The sequence below is a fragment of the Sardina pilchardus genome, chromosome 22, assembly GCF_963854185.1.
Source record: "Sardina pilchardus chromosome 22, fSarPil1.1, whole genome shotgun sequence".
NCBI lineage: Eukaryota > Metazoa > Chordata > Actinopteri > Clupeiformes > Clupeidae > Sardina > Sardina pilchardus.
The window spans coordinates 7,636,022-7,655,598 of record NC_085015.1 but is presented as its reverse complement, the minus strand read 5'-3'; the positions used below and the strand labels follow the sequence as shown (position 1 = coordinate 7,655,598).

General features: G+C 41.8%; 2 protein-coding genes across 2 annotated transcripts; both read left to right on the top strand.

The window, feature by feature from the left end:
* Window positions 1-556: 556 nt before the first annotated feature.
* On the top strand, window positions 557-9,894 carry LOC134069831 (WD repeat domain phosphoinositide-interacting protein 1-like). The gene is made up of 13 exons (XM_062525943.1): window positions 557-760; window positions 927-1,079; window positions 1,615-1,697; window positions 2,345-2,514; window positions 3,495-3,591; window positions 3,898-3,995; window positions 4,161-4,253; window positions 4,468-4,538; window positions 4,716-4,823; window positions 5,348-5,512; window positions 5,968-6,075; window positions 6,650-6,783; window positions 7,485-9,894. Exons 2-13 carry the CDS (start codon window positions 943-945, stop codon window positions 7,604-7,606), a joined length of 1,386 nt encoding a protein of 461 aa, XP_062381927.1. The 5' UTR covers window positions 557-760; window positions 927-942; the 3' UTR covers window positions 7,607-9,894.
* A 3,456-nt stretch (window positions 9,895-13,350) lies between these two features.
* Window positions 13,351-15,670, top strand: LOC134070555 (alanyl-tRNA editing protein Aarsd1-like). The gene is made up of 6 exons (XM_062526943.1): window positions 13,351-13,389; window positions 13,728-13,856; window positions 14,289-14,448; window positions 15,135-15,192; window positions 15,345-15,405; window positions 15,614-15,670. Exons 1-6 carry the CDS (start codon window positions 13,351-13,353, stop codon window positions 15,668-15,670), a joined length of 504 nt encoding a protein of 167 aa, XP_062382927.1.
* Window positions 15,671-19,577: the final 3,907 nt, after the last annotated feature.

Here is a 19,577-nt window from a genome sequence, read left to right as displayed (position 1 = left end):
TAAAACAATGCAACTCTGTAGTATTTGACACATTGCTAGTCTTTACTAGTATTTAATTGATCGTCAAAACTCAGAAGTGCTCTACGGACTGTAATGAGCTATAATGAGCTATAATGCAGAATCCGATAAGCTTTTTATGACAGAAGCCGACAACAGTCACATGCTTTTGTGTAACTAACCATAGCTCTCAAGCTATCACGAGGGAAGTTGACATTCTATTTAGATTATTTAGAGACTGCACCATTTGCAGTCTATTTCCAGTCACCTATCTACGTATTTTATCACACTCCTGTCACAATTTGCAGCATGTAATCTCAACAATTCCGCGTGGTTCAATGGAGTCAGAAAGGAGCCAATGGGATGCTTCCTCTTGTTTAAGATGCAACTTCTACACCAATCAGAAAATGTGTTTGAGTAACAGAAACAATGTGATTGGAGGAGAGTTGACGTGGGTTTTTAGCGCAAGCAAAAACGGGCTGTGTTCCATACCTCTCGTGTTTCGCATTTTGTAACGTCTCGTACATGCAATCTTTAGGCATTGATCAGAGAAGTAAAATGCTTCGATTATAACAATCAGTATCCATAAATATATATATGTCTTGACAAAATGTGCAAGCAACTCGATGAGACAACTCGGTAGAGACATTTAATGGGACACATTTCAAAACCTTACCAGCTTGGAATGATCTCGAACACACCATCTCTCCTACGTGACGTACCAGGCACTCAGCTGGCCGTGTTTTGTTGACACTCTGGCCATGTAAGTGTCAACAACACGCATTTTTGCGACATTTCTTTGAAAGGATCAAAACAAATAATTTGGAGGAGATTTCTATTTGGGTCGATAGACAGTTTTCTTTGCCAATCGAAATATCTATTTTATATTGCTATATTGTCTAAGCAAACTCTGTAATCGTGTCACACAGTGATACGAACAGCAGGATGATCGAACCTGTCCCAGCTTGCCGTTCGGGGGACGAGGGTGGTGTATCGGACTCGGAACAGGACTGTGGAGGGCTGCCCGATGAACCCGCTGGAGGACAGGGAGTTGTGTGCGCCTCCTTCAATCAGGACTCCACGTAAGTATGGAGATGGAATGCAGAAAAACAGCGCTCGACTGTTGATCAAGAGCTAGACCTAGCTGCGCCTAAATCGAACACCATATGCCACCTCAATCCCTTTGTGGCCTTTCTCTAGAAGAGTTCATAGGGTCCAACAATGAGGTCAGCAGGTGATATACCTCCTGCCAGTATTTCATGCGTTTTATAGACTGTTTTGTCTGTTTGACTGGTCTGACACACTGTAGCCTAAACATTCTAGCGGTTCACTCATCATAAAGTTAGTCTTCATCTTACATGCTTCCTTTTGTGTTACATAGGTGGCCTAGAAACGTTTTAAAGACATTGATCCAAGATGGCAACTGCTTTTAGCCCTACAGCCTGTGGTTCCTAGCACAGATCAGAACCGTTAGCCTTTGTTTGGGCAGGTGTGGTAAATGATAAGATAACTTATCATAAAAAGTTGTCTCAGCACCTGCCTCTGTAGTCACTCTTTCCTTCTCTTATCCTTGGAATCTCTCTCTACCGAGCTTGACATTTTCCCTGTTTCTGTCAGGTCTTTGGCTATTGGCACCAAAGATGGATATCGACTCTTCTCTTTGGCATCTGTGGACAAACTGAATTGCATTCATGAAGGTGGTAAGTGTTTCAAGTGATGCAACTGTTGCTTTGTTATTTTGTTTTTGATGGTAAATAGGCTTGGCTATGCATACATCTATAGCACGAGGAGTTAAAGATATGTCCTGTATAAGCTATATTTGATATCGTAACAGGTGTAAATTCCACAATGAGTATACTCATGATTTATGTGAGTGCCTTTTCAAAAGTGAATTGTTATTATTGCATGATGACATCAAGCAAGGGCAAACAGGTCATTGTAACAGGCTATTAAGCCCCCTCCTCCTTTGGGCTAGCTGAAAGCCCAGATGTGTACACACACACACAGACACAGACAGACAGACAGACAGACACACACACACACACTCTCTCTCTCTCTCTCTCTCTCACACACACACACACACTCTCTCTCTCTCTCTCTCTCTCTCACACACACACACACACACACACACTACACACACACACTGCACATACACGCGCACACACACACACACACACACACACACACACACACTCACTACACACACTACACACACACACACACTCACTACACTCACACATGCACACACACACACACACACACACACACACACACACCACACAAGTGTCTTTACTTTCAATTAATGATGTGTATTATGTGTGTGTGCCGCTCCCTGGGGCTACTGTAGCTGAGAGTCCAGACGTGTACATCGTGGAGCGCCTCTTCTCCAGTAGTCTGGTGGTGGTGGTCAGCCGCTCCATGCCGCGACGCATGAACATCTACCACTTCAAGAAGGGCACGGAGATCTGCAACTACAGCTACTCCAGCGACATCCTGGCCGTCAAACTCAACCGGCAGGTCTGACCGCACGTCTCAACATCAGCTGTGTGTCTATGGTCTGGTCTTAGTGGTGGTGGCGGTGGTGGTCAAAGGGAGTTTGAGATACTGATAGCAGTCTGTTCTTTTTTTTTATGTTTATCTTGTCCTTTTGTTGGATGCGTGATTGGGGTCATTTCAGAATGCCAGTTCCTCTGTAATAATACTGTTATATGTATTGGGCTTTCCTCTGGTTACATATTTGGTATGCTACCATATAGTCCTACAAGCACATTACTGTAAAGCAACACTAAACAGTTTTTCGTACCTTAAAATATTGTTTACAAAATCATTGCAGCGGTTCATAAACTTGTAACAGGGTGAACGGCACTTCTGCTTTCACTTTGCGGCCCTCTATCGGCGATAACCGCACTATGTAACTTTACAAGGTGGGGTAGTGTATCTGTAGTTCGATGAAATGAGACATCAGAAACTACAAATTTGTCTTGCTTCGATGTCACAATACATCATACTTTCATAAAATCATGCAACATATTCTACCTTGTCTGTTATTTGCTGGATTAAACAAATAGCATGTGTGTGACAGAGGAATCGTGCTTTAGTGTTGCTTTAAGGTCTGCAGGGAAACTTATTATTGTTATTCATGGGATCTTGGAAGTCTATTCCAGACATGGGAAGTCAGGTCATTTTGTTGTAGCAGTTTAAACTGTACTAAAGATTTACTTGGAATCTTTGGTCTGTGAAATCATTTCAGTGTACCATGCATTAAATAGCAGGTCATGGAAATTCAGGTTTTTGTCAGGAGAAAGTCATGGAAAACATTTGATGTTTTGCATTTAACAACACATGTCAAATGTGGTCTTTCAACAGCATTTGTGATATTATGTACTATATATGTTTAAGACAAGCTCTTCTGGGCATACTGCTCTCTGTTAATGCTGCGTTTTGAGTGCTGCTGATATCTTGTGTATCTTTCAAACTCCTGCTCTGTGTTCCTACAGAGACTGGTGGTCTGCCTGGAGGAGTCCATCTATATTCACAATATCAAGGACATGAAGCTCCTGAAATCTCTGCTCAACACACCAGCAAACCGCACCGGTGAGTTGCTCTGCACTCTGTGTATACATGTGTGTGTGTGTGTGTGTGTGTGTGTGTGTGTGTGTGTGTGTGTGTTTGTGTGTGCGCGTGTGTGTGTGTGCACCCACTTTCTGTTAGGATTTTTTTATGACCCTAAATTTTCTTGTCAATGTGCTATAGTTGGTGCAATGAAAATATGATGTGTTTGTGTGAGAGAGAAAGAGAGAGAAAGGGCGGAGAGAGAGAGAGGGAGAGAGAGAGAGAGAGAGAGGGGGGGAAAGCGAGAGAGTCATTTGCGAGTGTTGACTTGTGTTTCCTCGGTCCCAGGTCTATGTGCACTGTCTGTAAACCATTCCAATTCTTACCTGGCCTACCCTGGGAGCACCAGTATTGGGGAGATTGTTGTGTATGACACCAACAGCCTGGTAAGAGTCACAACATGCGTGACTAGTGTGGCCCAGGAAACGGTGCACACTCACCGATAAGCGACCAATCACCCTTCTCCTCTTCTCTTGTCTTCACCGATAAGCAACCAATCACCCTTCTTCTCTCCCTCTCTCTGTGTTCCTGTCTCTGTCAACCCCTCCCAGAGCAACATAATCGAGATCCCAGCTCACGACAGCCCACTGGCTGCTATGTCTTTCAACATCCAGGGCAATATGCTAGCCAGCGCTTCCGAGAAGGTATGTGTCTGAGCATTGTTGTTTTTGTTGTGATGGACCTCAATGTGTCAGTGTGTGTGTGTATGGGGGGGGGGGCTATGTATGGGAGAGGGAGCATGTGGAATTGTGTAACCTATACATAAATGCCTACATGAATATGCAAATACGTATGTGTGTGTGTGTGTGTGTGTGTGTGTGTGTGTGTTTGACCTGTTTTTGTATCTGTGTTGCTTAGGGCACAGTTATCCGTGTCTTCAGTGTTCCTGATGGTTTGAAGCTGTTTGAGTTTCGAAGGGGGATGAAGAGGTGTGTTTTTACTTTTTCTCCATCAAACACACACACACACACACACCTGGGGCGTTGCTAAGAATGTTGGCCACTAAGGTTTTTGGGGGCCCCCTAGTGAATGCCCTTTGCCCAGCTCTCTCTATAGGTAATGTGACCTCATGACCTTTGACCTCCTGCTTGTTGTTGTTGTTGCAGGTATGTGAGCATCAGCTCCCTGTCCTTCAGTGCTGATGGGCAGTTCCTGTGCGCGTCCAGCAACACAGAGACCGTGCACATCTTTAAACTGGAGCACCATAGCACCAGGTCACCCCATATTCTCTCTCTCTCTCTTCTTTCCTCTGTGGTCTCTTTTTCTCCTTTTCTCTTTGGTCCCCCTCTCTCTCCTTTCACTTGAATGCTGCAACAATCCATTGACTGTTTGATTAGTATTAGTATCAGTATCAGTATCAATTAGTGTTAGTAATAGTGTCTGATGAATTACTCACAAGCTTTTTTGGTCATTGCGATGGACTTTGGGTCTGGGTTGGGTCGGTGGGAGAGAGATCATGCATGTGCACATTTGTTCTGTGAGTGTGTGTGTGTGTTCATTTTGGTTTGTTTATACAGTATGTGGTGCAAAAACACAGTTTCTTAGATGGGGGGTTTGCTCTGAGATGGCTTGAAATTTGCAAACATAGGCAAATGTTTGCAGAGTCAGTAAAGATTTAGCATAGTCAAGTGTGTGTGTTTGCTTTTGTGGTTTTGTGATTGTGAATGTTTTTTGCACTCATTTGACTGTGTGTGTGTGTGACTCTGTGTGTGTGTGTGTGTGTGTGTGTGTGTGACAGTGTGGACGAGGACTCGTCTACCTGGACTGCGTACGTGGGGATGGTCTTTTCTGCCGCTAGTACCTACCTGCCCGCCCAGGTGTCCGACATGATGCATCAGGACCGGGCTTTCGCCACCGTCCGTCTCAACATGTTTGGCCTGAGGAACGTGTGCACCCTGGCCATGTACGTACTGTACCTCTTCTCATTGTCCGAATCACCCACGCGAGAGTGCATGTCATGTCATCACATTAGGGTGACCAGACGTCCCCGGTTTCAGGGGACAGTCCCCGTTTTAGGTTGCCTGTCTCCGGGAAAATACAGAAAAACGATCTATGTCCCCGTTTTTTGGAGATAAAACATGTATGTCTTTCAATCAGATTGATAGTCAAACTCACAAAAAAAACATTTTTGGGATTATGTCCCAGGTTTTGGTCTCGGACATCTGGTCACCTTGCATCACATGTGTGTACATTGTGTAGTCTTCCACCGGAGTGAGTTTTATTGTCAGTAAAGGGAGATTTTGTGAGTGTGCATATGTTTATGTTTTTATGTGTATGCGTGTGACTGTGTGTGTATGCTTATGTATTTGTGTGTGTGTGTGTATGTGCACGTGTGTGTGTGTTCTTATGCCTTTGTAGAATCCAGAAGCTTCCTCGGCTGTTGGTGGCCTCCTCAGATGGCTACCTCTACATGTACAACGTTGACCCTCAGGATGGCGGGGAGTGTGTACTGGTCAACAAACACAGGTGCGTAAACACAAGTAGTAAATAAACAAAGGTGTGTGTGTGTGTGTGTGTGTGTGTGTGTGTGTCTGTGTGTTTGTGTGTGTGTGCTCTGACGGGTCCGAGTCTCTGAGTTTAATCTGTGACACTACTCATTGTAACTTTAGTGGAGAAGCTCTGTGTGTCCGTTAAATCTACTGTTAGCCACTCTAAGTGCTTTCCAAGCTGTAGCACTTCCTGACACATTCAGCAAAGATCTCCTCACTGTCTGCTAGCTTACAGTACAGCATAGTAGTATCTACTTAGTCACAATAAAGTAACTACTATTTAACTGCTATATACTGTAGGTAATGGGAGAACAGGAAGGAGGGGCTGTGCTATTCAAAACTGTCTCAGACAGTTATTACATTCCAGCATCCCCAGAGCAGTTCAGGGTAAAGTGCTTAAGGGCACAATGGTGGTAGCCAGGAATTGAACCCACAACTTTTTCAGGATACTGCCTGCTAGCCCAGCTCCTTGTCCACTGCATCAGCACAGCCCTATCCAGCATGCGATGCAGAGTCTCCTCTCCTCATGTTCTCCTCTTGTCTCATGTCAGGCTGTTCAGCGGCGAGGAGGAGCTACCGCCGCTGCTGGCGGACGAGCCCGCGGGCGGCGTCGGGGGTCAGACGTATGCCGCCACGCTCGCCACCCCCGTCTGCGTGGAGCACACCGTCTCCGCCGGCCTCACAGGTCAGAGTTCATTCAAGTGATCCTGTACCACGTTTGGGTTCACGTGCCCCAGTAAATGCCCTTTCTCTCTCCCACTTGCTTCCTGACACTCTCTTCCCTGTCCTATCAGATTAACCGCACTCCAGATTAACCGCACTCCCCCCCTCCCCCACAGACACACACACACACACAATAAATGTATAAATGTCTCAATAAATCAGGTGTCAAAAAAGTGATATCTGATTCATTGAGTAACTGTGTCCTGTGTGTAGGGGAGGGGTGCATGATTTATTTTAGTGTAGTGTTTTTTCCTTAAAAAAATGTCTTATGTAATAATTCAGATTTCTGTTCTGTGTGTGTGCATCAAAAACTTTCTTAGATTTTTTGTGGAGTGATAAAACACTGTGGTGAATGACATGGGGGAAATATAGCGTGACACTATCTCTCTTGAGCATCAGTGAATAAAAAACATGTTAAATTCTAAGATTACAGAATATTTTTTTTAGATAAAGGTAATTTTGTTTTTAAATTTATGTTTAACGTGATTGTCTTCAAAGGGCACAAAGCACTGATTGCTACAGATATTGTCTGAACAAATGCCATACTCTCACACCTAGAAATAGTGGTTTTACTAGCCTACTGTAAGCTTGGGTGTTAATATGCATTTGATTTCTATCTAAATAGGTCTCTAATTCTAATTCTAATTCTAATTCTAATGGTAGGTTACTCGGAAGATGGAGGAGCCAAAAAGGGTGAGGTCATCCCCGAGCACGAGTTGGCTGCTGGGTCCATCCGTCTGGATGATGAGCAGGAGTTCCCACCAGTCAGCTCCCTGAGCAACTAACCCACCCCCCGCCCCCCCATTCAATCAACCAATCACATCCTAGTCTCGGGTCAGGGATGGTACCGAAGTTTTGTAGGCGTATTTGTCTTGTCAATGAGAATGTTTGGTTCCCATTGACAGACCACTACCATGTAGCTAAACTCATGCAGTATTACCCGAATGACCATTACCATGTGGTAGGACACAGAGTTACCTGTAGTCCATAGATAAATATAGCCAAAATGTCTGCTAAACCTACATCTAGCATGGTGACATTGACAAAGAAATCCTTTGTAGTTTGAAATTTCAGTTTTGGTATGCACTATTTATGATACATTATTTATGACAAAACCATTATAGGGAAACTATTGCCCTTTGAAAAGGGATCCTCAATGTTTTGGTTTTTCGTAAACAGTGGTTGGGTCAGGTTTGCATGTCAGAAATGCCTAAAGCTCAATTGATTCCTCATTTTAGAGAGAGAGACCAAGAGCATCCTTTTTCTTTTCTTACTGGTCTCCCATAGTGAGCATTGGTAGTGCGATGTAAGGAGACATGTTGAGTTATCACTACTAAAAACAAATTGCTGCCAAATAGTAAGCCATTTTTAAAGTGCTTACATATTCACAAAAGGGTGAAAAAAAAGCAAGCATCCCCAGCCCCTAGTCATTCAATGCCTAACAGGGGAGCCACACCAGATGTGTAACGGAAGCGTTCTGTTCGCGTTGCGTCTGCTGCAACTATTAGCTTCCACTATAATCAATGGAGGTAGCTACACCAGACATTATAGCGGCGTAGAAGTCTTTTGAAAGTCTTCTAATATGGATTTCAAGCGTCATGAACAGAAAGCTTTGGTTACGCGCCTGGTGTACAGTAGCTCCCCTGTTAGTCTGTAAGAGTAGTTTACTCCAGCTGGAATCCATAGGATCACGCACAGACTTCAAGAGTGACTTTTGAAATGTTGCATTGAACAATGCACTTGTTTTGGTCGGCCTTTGATCAGGGAGACAGCTGAAGCTTCAGGCGTTGTACACTAAATGTAAAGTAACAAAAAAATCGTTCTCAAGTTCTGAGGCGATTTTAGTAACAATTCTACTACAACCAACGCAGCTTTCCAAACCTGTTACTGTTCAAGAATTTATGGAAAGCCTCTGCCATAATGAATCTAATTGAAGAAGCAGTTCATTGATAATTCTCTGTCGCAAGGGAGTGAAGAATATTGATGCTGGCTTGACTTTAGATTTGAGTGTGTGTGTGAGAGTGTGTGTGTGTGGGTGTGTTTGTTGATAATGCATGCTTCTTAGTCTAGACTTTTTTTTTGTTGGGAAAATGAAGTTAAATCTTGAAGATCAACACTACAGCAACTGGACCAGTATGTAGGATAGGAGAGTAGGCAGTGCGAATGACGTCAACCTCAACTTTATCTCGGGAGAATTACCATGACAAGAAACACATTGTAGTGATGTACCTGTGAACATTTACTCATATTTCAAATCTGCTGTAGTTTCAAGTGAGCAAGACCAAAAGAAAGAAAGCACATGTAGATCCTGCTCAGTTTGTTCTACTGCAACATCGATTGCTGCACACAAGTAACACAATGTGAAAATCTTGTATCTGATATAATGTCCTATATAGGTATTTTCATACTATAGGTCCTGGATATGTCTAAATATCTGTGGTACGTTTGTCTCCATATAGCAAGTTAGCAACCATAGTAATGTGGAACATTATACTTGGTCAGAGAATTTGTGTACATTTGTGTATGTAGATTCTGCCATGTGCAGTGTCGTATAGATACCACTAGAGTTTGCTACAGCTTCATTTACAAATCTTCAGGCTCATCCTGCTTTTCTAGAAATAGTAATACCATAACATATGAGCAGCTAGTCCTCTGTTAACCTGCTTTTTGAGAACATTTTGACCAGCTGTCTAACATTTCAGCAATACCATGTGGGAATAATTATGTAGGCATAAGGAAACAGGTGAGGATATGATAGACATGATGTCATTTTGACACTCTGTGTGCATTCACTGCAGAGTATGTAACACTAAAATCCTATTGAATTGGAGACAGCACCAGAAAGTGTTGGTGGTATCCAATACCAATGTCATAGTTCTTCGTATGGAACGGATAATACCAAATTGTACTTCATCACTGATGTTTTCCTCTTTCTAAGCAATTTTTGTTCTCTTCATGTTCATTTTACTGCCCATGTATGATATGTTTTTGTATGTGCCTATTTGAAATATTTTGTGTTAGAATGAGTATGTTTACGGAAGGGTAGAACAGCAAAAGAATAAACATAAATTTGCATTAACTAGATGTGTGGGTTTTTTTTTTTAATGTATGTTGAGAAGAGTTACATATGCGACCGATTACGCACATTTAATTCATTTTAAAACACAGTTTGAAACCTGTTTGTGCCCATTGGAAATTGTATGGACCTATCAGTTACTGCGCAGATTCCATTGCTGTTAATGTCATCACAGATTTCATATTAGCCATAGCAATGCAGATCCAGTGTCACCTTCCCAATGCCTACCACTGTGGTAGTCTGGGCCTGTGGCAGAAATATTCCCAAAACACAAATACAACAAAATAACCACAAAATAATTATGCTTTTACAAAATGCAACATATTAGCAATAGGCCTATAGATCCAGTGTCACCTTCCCAATGTTGGCCTACCATTGTGGTAGTCTGGGCCTGTGGCAGAAATATTCCCAAAACACAAATAACCACCAAAAACGATATTATCAGAGAATGTCTAATAAGGGACGGGCTCTGATATTATGCATTTACAAAATGCAACATTTGAACACCCATATTGGTGCTGTTGTAGTTTATTGTATCTACATTTGTACGTAATTACTCATATTTCAAGCGGTATTTCTCCGGCCCCTCAGTTGTGATACTTTTCATGAACTGGCCCCTATTACAAACTAATTGAATAGCCCTGCTCTACACCCAAGTATTATCTGACGCTAATTATGCAAGCAAGACTTCAGTGGTCAAACTCCACAGCAGGTGGGATAGAGGTTCATGAGATTGCACCAAAGTAATATCAGTTATCTCAAAGAGATAAAACCATGCCAAGGGCCTTCTTTGTGCGGATCAAGGTCCTATTATAATCACATCTGAAGAGTTAGCCTGTTAGCCTGCTATGACTTGATGAACATAAATTACATTTTAGTAATCCCCAGAAGAGTCGTAGATGTGGGAAGCAGCAAGCTTCCTAAAAAGTTCCTAAGTTCAGTGGCTTTAATACCCCATCATCACCTCCTTAGAATATGGACGATTTCTCACCTATTGTGTCTCATATCCTTAATATAAATGATTAAACCCTTTGGGCATTACTCACTGAAGCTCTGAAGAGGGCCATGCATGAGATAGAGAGCAGACACTGAATTGCATTGGATTATGAGGTCCCCTAGTGGACTAGCAGCGTACTGCAATCTTACTTTGCCCTGATAACTGCACCTGAAGGAGATAGATACCTACAGTAGCTCATTCATATCCAATAACTAGGACCACTGGTTCTGGGGGAAAATGTACTCTGAAGTTCTCTTTCTTAGTAGTGAAACCACACAACATTTCTGAATGCTTGTATCACCAATGTGTAGCCAACGCCTGTTTTTTACCATGTCATGAGCAACTGTGAAAGTATGTTTACTATGAAAGTGTATGTTTACATACAGTATAGTTTAAATAAAATGTATGCCTTTAAAACATGTTTTATACTCTTATGTTATTGCCAAGGATGTCCAGAATATAGCCATAAGTGACACTTTAGTGATAAGTGATTTTAGGTGAAAGTGTATGTTCAGAATACCTCAAAAGTGTCTGACAGGCCTTCAACTCAGAAGTGTTCAAATGTGGTTATCCTTAAATGGTCTATCTATCTTTCTATACTGCACGTGCACGCACACTCACACACACACACAAACACACACACACACACACACACACACACACACACACACACACACACACACACACACACACACACAAATGACATATTATCCAACATGGACAGTTAAAATGGCAATTATGTTACTGAGTATGTTATGTTAGGCCACTGCTGTAAGACGAGGAATTTGTCAAGAGCTCTACAGATAAAAACTTTGACCAAGCAACACTTATCAGAGCTTCTTCCTGTTGAAGGGGACTTTCATCTTGCTACTGTTGCCCGCCATGACCCCTTAAGCTTTTAAGCTTTGGGCCTAGTGAAGTGCCTAATAATAATCAATTAAAATGGTACTTAATAGCAATAACACAATGCTGGGAATCAGAGGTGTTTAATTTGTTTTAAGAGTAGGGGAATGCAAAAGGTTATTTGCGAAAGAAGAATGCAAAAAGGGCTCTTTGCACTGACTCATATACTTGTACTTGGTTAAGATAAAACCAGAGTTGCTAACCTGTAACCAGGCCGACCAACTAAGTTACACACACCACCAATGTGCACTCAATTAAACCTACACACCACATTAAAGATATGACTACTAAGCGTTTCAGTACTTAAGGCCTGTGCTTCTGAACTGGCAGAGGTATTCACCGACATCTTCAACCTCTCACTGCTACAGTCTGTAGTCCCCACATGCTTTAAGAGGGCCACCATCATCCTAGTCCCTAAGAAATCATCAGTGAGCTGTTTAAATGACTACCGCCCTGTCGCTCTGACCTCTGTTGTGATGAAGTGCTTTGAGAGGTTAGTCAAAGACCACATCACATCCTGTCTATCTACTGCATTAGATCCACTTCAGTTTGCCTATAGGTCTAACAGGTCTACAGATGATGCTGTAGCTTTGGCCTTGAATACTACTCTCTCTCTCACTTGGATCAGAACAACACGTGTACAGATGCTCTTTATCGACTTCAGCTATACCATAATATATAACCATAATACCATCTAGTTTAGGCTAGACTGTACTAAAAGTTGCTCCCAGCAGCGTTGTGAATAGGTTGTTAGAGAAAACCTTGTGATGTAGCGGTAAGAGAAAATCCCCAAGAAGGCTCTGGTTTCTACTGGAGACCAGGTCCTTCCTGTATATTTATCGTATGACTGGGATATATCTGTATAGGTAATTGCTAATTTAATGCATTTTTAAATATATATTGGTCTTTCATGAATTGAAACCCATTGTCTCTGCCTTGACACCTGCCATCTTTGCTTTGTTCATACTTTTTAAGTGTAAAGAAATTGGTTGATAATAAAGTTGATATTAAACTTGAACATACAATTGGATGTTGATGTGTCTTACTGCTTCTCAATTTGTCATTTGATCTTAATGCCTTAATTAAAAAAATGAGTAAAAATCAAACCGCTAAGGACACCAATTTTCTTTGTGATTGAAAAATGTATCGTAAATAAATAAATAAATGTTCTTCCTTAAATGCTAGGGGGCATACGTAGGCTATTTGACCCCTACATTAAATTAAATTCCCATAGGAGCAGGATTTTTTTTATATATGTTTTTATTTGTAAAGGCCAGCTATTTCATGGATCCAGGATATGCATCCTGATAAAGTTCCCTTGGCCTTTGGAATTAAAATAGCCCCACATCATCGTATACCCTTCTCCATAGTTAGAGATTTGCATGGTGTTTTTTTTCCAGTTGGCTTATTAGCCTGTTTGATGCTCATTCAGCTCAAGGCAAATCAAACAGGCTAGGCCAACTGACTCTGGTATCAGAGCCCATTCTCTGATACAGTTGATCATAAATAGTGACCAATCCATGCCTTACCAGTTTCTTTTCAAAGACATCGATATGGCTTTTCAGTATCAGAGGGACTGCTACATGCAGGGGGTAAGTGTACAAATATGTTAATTTAGAACTGAGGTTAAATTCAGTTTGGCAGTCTGCAGCCAAGACTCAATGTATGCTAGCCTATATCGCGTTTTGCTAACAGAATGCTATGCAGAGTCAAATCTTACTTTCACTCACTTGTATGTTCAGAAAACTTTCTTGTCCCATGCACTGAAAATCTCGGATTTTATCATTTATGTGATCAACGATCTTCATGGCGCGAGCGGCAACTTTAAAGAGGTAGACTGTAGTTGTAAATGACAGCTGGAACAGCACCACTTGGACAGCTGAGATATGCACTGAGAAGTGACTGCCATTTCGTTCATCCTCCCTTACAGTTTACTACTTCTGTGGTGTCCTGTGCGGAAGCAGAGCTGCAGCTCGAGAACAATGTAAAGAAAGAGAAAGTAAAGGGCTATAATATCAAGCTGAAAGACACCATTCTCTTTCCCGAAGGAGGGGGTCAGGTAAAGAAGCTACATTAATATCAACAACAATAACAACAACAGCTCATCAGAAATATGTCGACAGGGATAATCAGTTAAGATAAATCACAGTTAATCGTCCTTTGCATGTTCAATTATCCTGCCAACATATTAAGCTTCATTGTTTATCTTGGGGGCTCAACTTTTTCTGCTTTGAACCTATCTTAGTTATGAATAGGCCTAATGCTGGAGAGACTGAAATACTTGTCATCATTGTTATCATCATTATTAGTAGTAACATTATTGTGTTATCATTGCTATAGTAGCTAGTAGTAGCATTATTATCTACATTATCATTACTATAGTGGCTGTAGTAGGCTAGTAGTAGTAGTAATAGCATTATTATCTACAGTGGCTGGAGTAGTCTTAATAATGATAATAACAATAATGTTGATAATAATATCTTCCCTGTAGCCTGATGACCGGGGGACCATCGGGGGTGTGTCTGTGCTGCGTGTCCTCAGACAGGGCCCTGATGCGGTCCACTTCGTGGGCTCCGCCCTGCAGGAGGGCCAGGAGGTGCAGCTGAAGGTGGACTGGGAGCGGAGGTTTGACCACATGCAGCAGCACTCAGGTGACTGACTGAAATGTAAATGTCAATCAGGTTTCTATGGCTTGTGTAGACAAGGAATTTGGTCTCTGCATTTATCCCATCTGTTATAGTGAACGCACACAGCACACAGTGAACACACAGTGAGGTGAAGCACACGCTAACGCGGAGCAGTGAGCTGCCTTCCTACAGTGGCGCTCGGGGACTACCGGTTATGATTCCAAGTAGGTGGTTTAGTGGCAAACCTGGGAAAGGTAACCCAGAGGGAGTTATAAACCTGATAATAGAACAGCCCAGGCGGGGGCTGGCGGGGGCCAAACTAAACAAAGACCCAGGTCTGCCACTTAACCATCTACTTGGAATACACCACTGGTGCTCTACTGTAGGCCAAAACTGTGGTTCAGAGGGATATAGTTTCAGATTTGACAGAAAATTCGTCTGACAGGTGACTGGACTGAACGTATGATCCAACTGTCCACATGCAGGTGTGACAATAAAGACAACCATAAGGAATCTATTCTCCTGGGAAATGTCTTAGACTTATTTTATGTGAGACCAGGGCCCAGTCCTGACAACACTGATGTTTGTCTTTCTCTGTGTAAACACTATCTAGACCAGGATGTCACAGCACAATAAAGTTAAGAAATGTTCTGCATGTGTTCTTAAGGCTGGAGGCAAAAGTTCATAATCTTTGTCTTGCTTCTTCTTAGGGCAACATCTTGTTTCAGCGGTGGCTGAATCCATGTTTGGATATAAAACCACATCATGGTGAGCCTCTCAACCAAAAGCATGCAATTGTGTTTATGTTACGTTTATATTGATTAGCAGATGCTTTCTTCTAAAGCTATTTGAAATGGCATAAATAAACACTAAATTAACCCCTCCTAGAGGAACATAATTGAGATCCCTGCTCACGACAGCCCACTGGCTGCTATGTCTTTCAACATCCAGGGCAATATGCTAGCCAGCGCTTCCGAGAAGGTATGTGTCTGAGCATTGTTGTTTTTGTTGTGATGGACCTCAATGTGTGTGTGTATGGGAGGTGGGGCTATGTGTGCGAGAGAGAGCATGTGGAATTGTGTAACCTATACATAAATGCCTACATGAATATGCAAATACGTATGTGTGTGTGTGTGTGTGTGTGTGTGTGTGTGTGTGTTTGACCTGTTTTTGTATCTGTGTTGCTTAGGGCACAGCTATCCGTGTCTTCAGTGTTCCTGATGGTTTGAAGCTGTTTGAGTTTTGAAGGGGGATGAAGAGGTGTGTTTTTACTTTTTCTCCATCAAACACACACACACACACACACACACACCTGGGGTGTTGCTAAGAATGTTTGGCCTTGCCAATAATGTTGGCCACTAAGGTTCTAAGGTCTGAACATACCCGAAAGGTTCGAGACAGTTTAGCACGAGGCGGGATGCTGACGGCAAAAATTGCCTTTTAAGTTCTCAGTCTGAATAAACTGTTAAAGGATAGCTCTAGCTAATGTAAAGTCTATTACAATCATAGCCGGCTTCTTTGGTTAGTCGGGCGAACACTATTTAGGCTATTCGAATAGGCTGATGGTAAATCTAATTTATATCAAATATACTGTTTCCCTAATGTTTTTCCAGTCTGATCTTTATCATTAGGAGTGACCGTCCTGTCATGATTGAACATGCCCAGTTGAATATCAGTTTTCTTTTCATTTCCCCCAAATTGGTCCTAGCATGCCATATAAGTTTTAAACTTGTTGATGTTGTTTTCTTTGTTGTTGTTGTTGTTGTTGTTGCTTTCACTCTAAACTACATTATTAACTTTATGGTAGGCGTCACTTGTTGAAGACCATCAGCCAAATAAAACGTCTGTCAATCTATGCTGTCAATAACCACTGCATTTTTCAGTAGCCTATTGCACGACTTAAATGTGTGTGTGTGTGTGTGTGTGTGTGTGTGTGTGTTGAATGTGGGCTCATGAAATGTGAACATCCATGGAAGAGGGCTGAAAAACAGTGAGGCGTTTATGTTTTTTATTCTGCGGCATCTGTAATGTTGTTTTGTTTGCTTTCACAGATTTGGTGAACCTTACCTTAACCGCATGCATTTCACTAAATGGGAAAGAGATGCAAAACATACTAGTCCTTTGCCTCGTACTGGCCTCTTTTCAATGTAAGAATACAAGATTTGTATTATTTTCCCCTTCAGATTAAAAGTCATGTTAAATTTGGATAGTCGTAGCCTCTTACCAATTACGTTCAATTATTGTGTGTGTGTGTGTGTGTGTGTGTGTGTGTGTGTGTGTGTGTGTGTGTGTGTGTGTGTGTGTGTGTGTGTGTGTGCGTTTGTGGACATTTGGAGACCACAGGAGGGCGCAGTTAATCAATAACAAATATGGCTACTGTTTCCATGTGGAGTGTTCTCTTCCTTGCCGTATTCTGACAGCTTAAAGCGCAGAATCTTGTGTAGGCTAACGAGAAAAAAGTTGGTCAAACATGTGAAGGGAAAAAAGGAAAAAATGTGGAGTCCGTTTACAGTGCATTTTTTTTTTTAATTATTCATGAACGCGCAAAGAACCAAAGTTAAAGGTGGAAGTAGACTGTCATTTGCCAGATATGTTATCCTCTGTGAATGGAGCAACGTTATTCTGAAGCCCGCCTGCTTGCAGAATCACCCACGGACACGCCCCTAAACTAAATGGAAGACGTAACCTGACAACCTAGTGTTTTCAACCAACCATCCCAAACTTACTGCGGTCTACCTCGCCGGTTTCTAACGGGATTTTATTCCTTCAATCTACAATGTCTTGTTTACGTAAAACTCCCCAAAAGAGGACAAAATCTCAGGAGCAAATATATCAAGAGCAGCGCAGAAAGACTGCGCAACATAATGGAAAACTAATAGGTATGTCTTCGTCTTTTTGGCTTTTTTTTAAATATGAAGTAAGATTGCGTTCAAGGTGCACGCGTGGACTGTGTTGCATCTGATGTCATTTCGTCAAAGTTAGGCTATAACTCAAGCTATTTGCTGTGGGACTTGTCCATACAAAGTGTACCGGCAAATGTGCATATCAATGTAATAAATATATGTAAGCAGAATTTTTACAGTGTAGGCCTACCGTAGACTACCCTACTGGGAAAAGGGGTCAACCTGTGAACTATTTTTTGTTTAAGTGTGACTTTAATAGAGCCCACTTCACAGGTTCGCAATCAAAAAAAGTTAATGTAACCTTAATTACTCCGTTATTATTGAATGTGAATCTTTCACATAAAAGTCTGGCCAACATGCGAACGTAAAGAACGCGACGGAGCGTCTTCTTGTCGAGTCTGATCATGACATTCGACGAACGCAGTGAGAGCTAAAGTGGTCAGCGTCGCTTTTGTCCAGTCCTTTATCTTTCGAGATAATCTTCTGAATATCAAGATGAGAAAACGTATGCTGATAGTGCTAAGAGATTAAAATCTTTGGCATGTTTGGTAAACGCCTGTCTTGGAGGTAATATTGAAATAGTTGGTGGATGAACAACTTTAATGAAGGCATAACATAGCCTACTAGTGTTGAATCATAAAACGTCAGGTTGGCTGTTTGAATGTGGGCTCATGAAATGTGAACATCCATGGAAGAGGGCTGAAAAACAGTGAGGCGTTTATGTTTTTTATTCTGCTGCATCTGTAATGTTGTTTTGTTTGCTTTCACAGATTTGGTGAACCTTACCTTAACCGCATGCATTTCACTAAATGGGAAAGAGATGCAAAACATACTAGTCCTTTGCCTCGTACTGGCCTCTTTTCAATGTAAGAATACAAGATTTGTATTATTTTCCCCTTCAGATTAAAAGTCATGTTAAATTTGGATAGTCGTAGCCTCTTACCAATTACGTTCAATTATTGTGTGTGTGTGTGTATGGTGTGTGTGTGTGTGTGTGTGTGTGTGTGTGTGTGTGTGTGTGTGTGTGTGTGTGTGTGTGTGTGTGTGTGTGTGTGTGTGTGTGTGTGTGTGTGTGTGTGTGTGTGTGTGTGTGTGTGTGTGTGCGTTTGTGGACATTTGGAGACCACAGGAGGGCGCAGTTAATCAATAACAAATATGGCTACTGTTTCCATGTGGAGTGTTCTCTTCCTTGCCGTATTCTGACAGCTTAAAGCGCAGAATCTTGTGTAGGCTAACGAAAAAGTTGGTCAAACATGTGAGGGGAAAAAAGGAAAAAATGTGGAGTCCGTTTACAGTGCATTTTTTTTAAATTATTCATGAACGCGCAAAGAACCAAAGTTAAAGGTGGAAGTAGACTGTCATTTGCCAGATATGTTATCCTCTGTGAATGGAGCAACGTTATTCTGAAGCCCGCCTGCTTGCAGAATCACCCACGGACACGCCCCTAAACTAAATGGAAGACGTAACCTGACAACCTAGTGTTTTCAACCAACCATCCCAAACTTACTGCGGTCTACCTCGCCGGTTTCTAACGGGATTTTATTCCTTCAATCTACAATGTCTTGTTTACGTAAAACTCCCCAAAAGAGGACAAAATCTCAGGAGCAAATATATCAAGAGCAGCGCAGAAAGACTGCGCAACATAATGGAAAACTAATAGGTATGTCTTCGTCTTTTTGGCTTTTTTTTTTATATGAAGTAAGATTGCGTTCAAGGTGCACGCGTGGACTTCAGGTGTTGCATCTGATGTCATTTCGTCAAAGTTAGGCTATAACTCAAGCTATTTGCTGTGGGACTTGTCCATACAAAGTGTACCGGCAAATGTGCATATCAATGTAATAAATATATGTAAGCCGAATTTTTACAGTGTAGGCCTACCGTAGACTACCCTACTGGGAAAAGGGGTCAACCTGTGAACTATTTTTTGTTTAAGTGTGACTTTAATAGAGCCCACTTCACAGGTTCGCAATCAAAAAAAGTTAATGTAACCTTAATTACTCCGTTATTATTGAATGTGAATCTTTCACATAAAAGTCTGGCCAACATGCGAACGTAAAGAACGCGACGGAGCGTCTTCTTGTCGAGTCTGATCATGACATTCGACGAACGCAGTGAGAGCTAAAGTGGTCAGCGTCGCTTTTGTCCAGTCCTTTATCTTTCGAGATAATCTTCTGAATATCAAGATGAGAAAACGTATGCTGATAGTGCTAAGAGATTAAAATCTTTGGCATGTTTGGTAAACGCCTGTCT